This window comes from Protomyctophum parallelum (assembly GCF_964188405.1).
Source record: "Protomyctophum parallelum genome assembly, chromosome: 1".
Classification (NCBI taxonomy): domain Eukaryota; kingdom Metazoa; phylum Chordata; class Actinopteri; order Myctophiformes; family Myctophidae; genus Protomyctophum; species Protomyctophum parallelum.
Window position 1 is genome coordinate 99,474,367 of NC_139697.1, and position 7,376 is coordinate 99,481,742.

General features: G+C 43.2%; 1 protein-coding gene across 1 annotated transcript; it reads left to right on the plus strand.

Moving 5' to 3' along the window:
- Positions 1–1,690: 1,690 nt before the first annotated feature.
- LOC310855973 (interferon-induced protein 44-like) lies at positions 1,691–6,709 on the plus strand (the record flags this gene model as incomplete). Its single annotated transcript, XM_083761189.1, has 8 exons — positions 1,691–1,852; positions 2,865–3,027; positions 3,411–3,624; positions 4,305–4,500; positions 5,132–5,284; positions 5,500–5,671; positions 6,282–6,382; positions 6,527–6,709. The coding sequence occupies 8 exons, from the start codon at positions 1,691–1,693 to the stop codon at positions 6,707–6,709; spliced, it is 1,344 nt and encodes a 447-aa protein (XP_083617315.1).
- Between the last annotated feature and the right edge of the window lie 667 nt (positions 6,710–7,376).

A 7,376-nucleotide genomic window follows, 5' to 3' on the forward strand; every position in this document is an offset into this window, starting at 1 on the left:
TGCCCTAGTGTGTGTGTGTGTGTGTGTGTGTGTGTGTGTGTGTGTGTGTGTGTGTGTGTGTGTGTGTGTGTGTGTGTTAGGGTGACTAGATCCAATGTGTTCATTTGAGGGGCAGAAGTATCACTTGTGTGGTTCCTATATAATGCCTAATTTGCATATTTGTACAATTTCAGAAAACTGGGGAAGTTTCATGGTGATAACAATTTCTTAAAATGTGTCATCCAATTCACCTAAAGGTGAAAATAACATCTGATAAGTAAATATCAAAAAACTCCTGTGGAAGGGTCATAGTATGAATTGGATGACACATTTTAAGAAATTGTTATCACCATGAAACTTCCCCAGTTTTCTGAAATTGTACCGTATGACCGTCATACGGTACTTTACTTTAACAGTTTAATATTAACCCATTTAGGCCTGACGTCGAAATTTAAAAAAATGTCTTCTATCGCTTTGCCTACTCATTTGGTAATCATTGTGGCGAAATCTCCTGGGAACTTCGATTAGGTCATCATCATAGCCCACATTTGGAGTTCTGTCTCATGGACTTCCGACTTATGTTGGTATTTTAACACCTGAATGCAGCCTGACCAGTCAGTGACCACTGACTTGACCAATAATGTAAACCAACCAGAATCTCTACTGAGAATACAGGTTCTGTTTCAACCTCCGCCTATAAAGAGACACCATTTGGCCATGCAGTTCAAACCTGTCACTCTTCACTGCAGAGCCACTATAGACTTCATAGACAGCAGCTACAGAACAACAACAGGTAAGCCCTCGATGCCCTTTTAGGGTGACCAGAATCAGATCCAAACTGTTCATTTGAGGGACAGACGTAATTGTGTGGGACCGGGGGGACAGGAGGGGCGCTAGCTATTTGAAACTTTTGCTGATATGTAACAAAAACTAAATTGATGTTGTTTTCCAGTGCCAGGGGCACATTTAATTGCATGGCAATCAGATTGAATTAGTGTCAGTAAAAACATCTGGATGTTTTAATTGATGGTTTATAGCAGGGGCGCCCACACTTTTTTTTACTAGAGCTACCTTCAAAATGCCCAGCTAAACGAGATCTACAAACAAACAACAGATTGTTATTCCATTGCTGAAAATAGTTTAAAAAAAATGTACCTTTGGAATAGTGGCGCTGATGTTACATAGCCTATAATAGAAGGGTGAAAATGGAATTGGTTGTTTTTTAGTATATAACTCTGTAATGCTACTGAGGTTTGTGCGCAACACTCTTGAAAACAAAGAAGATATTGCATTGTGGGTTTGAGCTGACAGGCCCATTTTGATGTCAATCAATCAAGTCAAGTCACCTTAATTCAAATGGCAGATTCCTTTTTTATATTTAAATTATATTATTTTTATATAGCTCTTGTCCAAAGCCTAATGCACTTTACTGCCGTTGCCTTAAGGCTATATGGGACTGTTCTCTCTCCTGCCTCGCATGAAACGCAGACCAGCCCCTCCTCTGTAGTGAAAATGTAAAGAATGTTTTACCTACTCACCAATACAAAGACAGTTTGTGCAAAACAAATCCCTTTCTGGCCAAAATGTAAGTGCATTTTATACGTGGGGTGGGGGGCTCAGAGTGCGTCCACTAAGTAAAGTAGGCTTTCTAATTACACAAACAGCCTTTGTATTGGTGTTGTTCAAAAATAAGTGTTATTTAGGTACTGCAATGGCTATCGTTTTGTGTTCAATCAGAGAATCCAGACCTACTGGACCATTCTTCCACCATGAATCCCAGGATGACCCAGGCATCAGGGCGCCGCAGCCCACCGCCCATCTCCCCCCGCCCGCCTCCCCGGGCCCGCCGCAGCGAGGGAAAGCCTTCTTCTTGGTTTGCTTATAAACTCAGTGGTGCGCTTTCAGTTCACAATGAACACATTTAATTGTTTCAGCATCTTGTTTCAACATTTCAGCATGATCAATGATCAACAGTAAATAATTAAATTGTTTCAGCCATAAGCGGCGGGTGGATTTTACCTTTAGGTATAGGCTAGAATTGAGTGGGACGACGACGACGACGCAGCATTTATTTATTTTCCCCAGATGGCCTAACAATGTCATGATTTGGCCAATGTATTACCAATCTCGTACTCCATTGGTCACGAAAACAAGATCCTTGACCCAATTACAGCCACTGCATCGTACCTTTTAATTAAAGTAAAAGTAGTCTGAGGAAAAGGAACAGTTCTGTTCCCTGGACATTGTTTGGGGATATTTTGGCTGAGATGGCTGCCCCCTCCCCTCCCTCCCTCCCTCCCGGCTCATGGCTCTTCACAGACGGGCCGACGGTACACAGACAGCAGCCTCTCCGCTGTCCGTGTCAGTGTAGTGTTGCTGCAGGAGTGTGAATGAACCGTGCAGTCACACGGAACAAAGTCACCGTATTAGCATTTGAATACCTGTTCTCTGAACATCGTAAAGGTGTGTGCCTATACGTGGCAAAATGACCAGGGGGAGGGGAGCTTCAGCCGTCAGTCAGTAGTGGGTAAAGTAGCCTTGCCGAGCCATGAGGCTCATAGGGCAGGAGCCTATCTCCTGTTTCTGTAGCGTGAGGCAGCTTGATGTACAAGTACACCCCCTGGACATGACGCTAGTATGTCGCAGGGACTTACCCCCAATCCAACCCTTGATGCTGAGTGACAAGCAGGGAGGAACTGGTTCCCATTTTTACAGTCTTTGGTATGACCCGGCCGGGGATCGAACGCCGACCTCCCAGTCTCAGGGCGGACACTCTAACCACAAGGCCACTGAGCTGGTATGTCAGTCAGTGGGTGCTATTTGGCTTACTATTGTGTCAGTGGGTGCTCAAGCACTCCCGAAGTTGACGCCGTGGACGCCAGCAGATGGAGCTGTGCTCCCAGCTACCGTATAGGAAACGTGACCCTGAAGCTCCTCTACAAGGCTTCAGTCCATGGTTACAGTGGTTCCACCAGAGATGTGACAACCAGGGGCCCACTCTGACCGTGGGCTACAATGACTCTAGCTTCGTCTTTGGGGGATACACCAGTATTTCTTTTAATCAAAGTGGTCAATGGGGGAACGATGCCCAGGCTTTTCTTTTCACCTTTAACAGGGCAAATGTTCTCAAATATCCGGTCACCAATCCCGCTTATGCTCTTTTAATGCACGGCAGCCATGGTCCTTATTTTGGAGACAATTTAGGTCTTTGTAGTAATGGCCGAGCTGTAGTGTACAACAGTCCTAGTCAAGATTATTACAATTTCAATGCTGCAGAAATGCATGGCAACGACCTGCAGCTGGTTGAATGTGAAGTTTATAAAATAGGAGGCGAGTTCAATTAATACAAAGACAAACATAGCCTACAAGATGTTTCAGTTGTTTGTACTGTCTTTAATGTTGCTCTGAGTCTGACCGTGGAGATGTTTCAGCAGAAAGTGAACTCCTTGAGAAGCCAGACTCCAGTAAACTCCTTGAGAAGCCAGACTCCAGTAAACCCCTTGAGAAGCCAGACTCCAGTAAACCCCTTGAGAAGCCAGACTCCAGTAAACTCCTTCAGAAGCCAGACTCCAGTAAACTCCTTCAGAAGCCAGATTCCAGTAAACTCCTTGAGAAGACATGGAGGAACATGGACTGGAGTCCTGAGTAAGTATGGATCTGGATTAGTTTATTTACAGGTATACCATATACCACACAACACAATACTGATTACTGAACTATTGTAGCTGTCAGGTGGAAAACTTGAATGCCCAAAAGCGTCACTCTTCTAGAAATGTAAAAACAAACAAACAAACAAAAATACCTGTGTTGTTATTATTTGTATATATATATATACAAATTAACCAGAAAGACAAACTTAGACAGACGGCCTTGAGATGCATCCTAGTTTTTGAGGAGGTCCTTAACCCATTTCGACCTGTGGACGATTCTACAAATGTATTCTAAATCCTGACAGTTTTCTGAAAAACCTCATGTTTCTATGTCAGTGGTGCTCAAACTATTTCATGTCAAGGACCCCCAGAAATATCTGCATTTGGCCGCAGACACTCATCTAAAAATATGTAGTTCCAGGGACTGGAATAGCTGAATAGTTGTTACTCTGTGAGTGTACTGGGCAGACATGAATAGTTGTTACTCTGTGAGTGTACTGGGCGGACATTAATAGTTGCGGTGGTGCGAGTGGGTGCGAGTGGGTGCGATAGCCGATCGATACACGTTTAACCAGACTTTGTTTATACAGTACTACACATACTGTACTATTCATACATTATACTGTATCTGAAACATGCTGAAAAGTTTAATCTGTTGGACTCTGGTCTCCACAGGAATAGGGAAAGGCTGCTGGACCACATACAGAACTACAAGCCCACCATCACTTCTCTGACCCAGATCAGGGTTCTGCTCATTGGACCAATTGGAGCAGGGAAGTCCAGCCTTGTCAACTCCATCAAGTCCGTCTTCAAAGGACGTGTCACCAACCAGGCCATGACTGGCACCTCTGGCATCAGCCTCACCACCCAGGTGACTCTCTGCCCACTGCTACGTAACTGACCCACAACCGTAACAAGTGTGAACTAATGTTCTTGGTTGACAAAGAGGGCACAGATGAATGCCAGGCAATACACCTTAACAAGCATATGAAATGGGGGCAGCGGTGGCCGAACGGTTTGCGGAGTGGTCTTGATATCGGAAGGTTGCTAGTTCGTATCCCCGGACCGGCACGTTAAAATTACCACTGTTGAAGTGCCCTTGAGCAAGGCATTGAACCCCTACCATGAAATGTTCTATGAGCAGGGCCTGGCTGTAAACAAGTTCTTGAGCTTAGTCCAGTTACCCTGGGTAAACATGGTAACTTTACTTTACTTTTTTAGTCCCACTGGGATTTCCCATCAGTTTCGGGAGGGAGGAAGTTTGTTGATGCAGTCAACGGTGAAGGTCACTGTTTTCCTTTGTGTTTTGGTTCCTTTGGTTCCTCAGTGAATTCCTCTAAATGTCCTGTTTGATATGTTGAGTTCCTTTAGTAGTGAAGTATGTGGAGGCTGGTTGGTCATCTGCCTGGCAGGGTCAATTGTGTTTTGCTTTTGAAGCTATTTGCTTTTTGTAACTTGGAGTGGAAAACAGCTGATAACTTTGACCATTGTACATCCCACAGTATCGCACCTACGAAGTTAAAGCTGGAAAGGAGGGCAAATCTCTGCCAATCATCGTGTGTGACACCATGGGATTGGAGGAGACCACGGGGGAGGGGCTTAGTGTGGACGACATAAGCAGCATTTTGAGAGGTCACATTAAAGACAAATATCAGGTGAATCTTCTCACATTTCTAACTGAAAACCCTTTTATAGAGTTTTAGTAAAATACTAATTGTGGTTCTTGCTTTGCGGAACAGGATCATCTTATTTCAATCATCTTTTGCTTTCTTTAATTATATAGGACATTAGAGAGATGGGAAGGATGTAATGCATTATTCAGTCAGTCATGAGTGAAATTAATGTGTTTTCTTTCCCCTACTCTTCACAGTTCAACGCTGCAGTTGCGTTACAACCAGAGGACCCGGACTACAAGAAGAATCCAAGTCTTGAGAACAGGATCCACTGCGTGGTCTACGTCATCGACGCCAACAAGATCTCCATCATGCCCTCCAAGCTGGAGGACAAACTGACCGCCATTCGAATCAAGGTCAACCAAGCCGGTCAGTTGGTCAAACACAGCATCACTGTAAGGCCCAAATTATGCAGCACTGCACCCCCCGAAAATAGCAACACATTGTGAGCTTGTAGATCGGCTATTTTAGGCACTCCATATGTAGTACAATTCAGGCATATATGTCAAGCTTGCTTCCAAAATGAATAGTAATGTTTAACTGTAAGGCGTTGTGGCTCGAAGAAAGTCTCAATGCCACGTGTTGTGTGCTTGTAGATCGGCTATTTTCAGCAAGAAACCAGGCGTAAGTGGTGTAGGAAAGGCAGTCAAGGATCAACAGAACAACATTACATCATGTCAATTACATTTTATCACATACTGTTAGCGTAGTGTCATTACATGTGATGAAATATTTTCATGTGAGTTGTCGACGCGATATTTTATAGAAATAGCATTAATGTCCATTATTGGCACAATTTTTACCTTAATGACACAATATGTTTGTATGATTTGGAGACGAGACATGAATAGCAATCGACTATCTAATAGTGGAACATTTAAGTCCTTGGTTTACAAAACAAAAGTATCACAATTGCACAGCCTGGGGTCCTTTATGTTTTACAGCTGTTGAACATGTTTGTTGTGGTGCTGTTCTCCAGGGATCCCTCAGTTGCTCCTGTTGACTAAAGTGGATGAAGCCGATCCCGCTGTGGCAGATGACCTGACCAATGTTTATCGCAGCCTCTACATCAAGACCAAGGTGAGTTCTACCAAAGACAAACCATAGGAAACCAACACTACCTCACTGAGCTTGAGTGTGTGTCCCCCAAATCTTTTTGGGGACGCTCGGTTTGGGAACCACTGAGCCAAGCTAACGTTCATCTGTTGTGCTGTGTTGCTGCAGCTCCAGGAGGCCGGCCAGCGTCTGGGCCTTCCTCTGTCCTGTGTGGTTCCTGTGAAGAACTACAGCCATCACCTAGAGGTGGACCAGAACAGTGACATCCTGCTCCTCAGCGCCTTCAACCAGATGCTGCGCTTCGCTGATGACTACTTTGAAGAATACAGCTACAAATCCAAAGATGATTAAAAGAACCCCTTCACAGTCAAAAAGAGTCTGAATACATTTGGACTCTCTGTCGAAATATCTATCTATCTAACCTATTATTCATCCCTCCCAATTCTAATATGATACAGGCATTTATAGAAATGATTCAACTCTGGACATTATAGAAATTGATAATTACTGTTAGAATGCAGCTCAAAGGAACCAACCTTTCTGCACTAAGCCAATACTTTTTTTTTATTATTATAGTTGATGCAGCAATGGTCACAAATCGTTTGACCTTCAATGCCATGTTTTACTAAGTGAAAAATTATTTAGACTACAATTTACAAATGCTATCTAAGCCAACAGAAATGCTATCTAAGGGGTTAGGGTAAGTGCTATGGGCCAGACTAACTATTAAACTCGTATAAATTGCTTTTAGTTGAGATTATCCAGTGCCTTCTCTTTATTTTCTAATGGTCCCTTGGTATTCTAATCTGTTTAATTATAATGTTCCTGTTCTTACCAATATAGTGGTTTTGGTACGTTGGTACTATCCCTTGGTATAAGGCACTAGGTTTGGATAATTGGATATTTTATGTTATAATTGCTAGTTCGGTTCAGGTATTCAAGTAAACATGAAAATATTGGAAATTTGAATATATACTTACCGTGTACATAGTTATATGTATACCGGTATGCTTTTTTG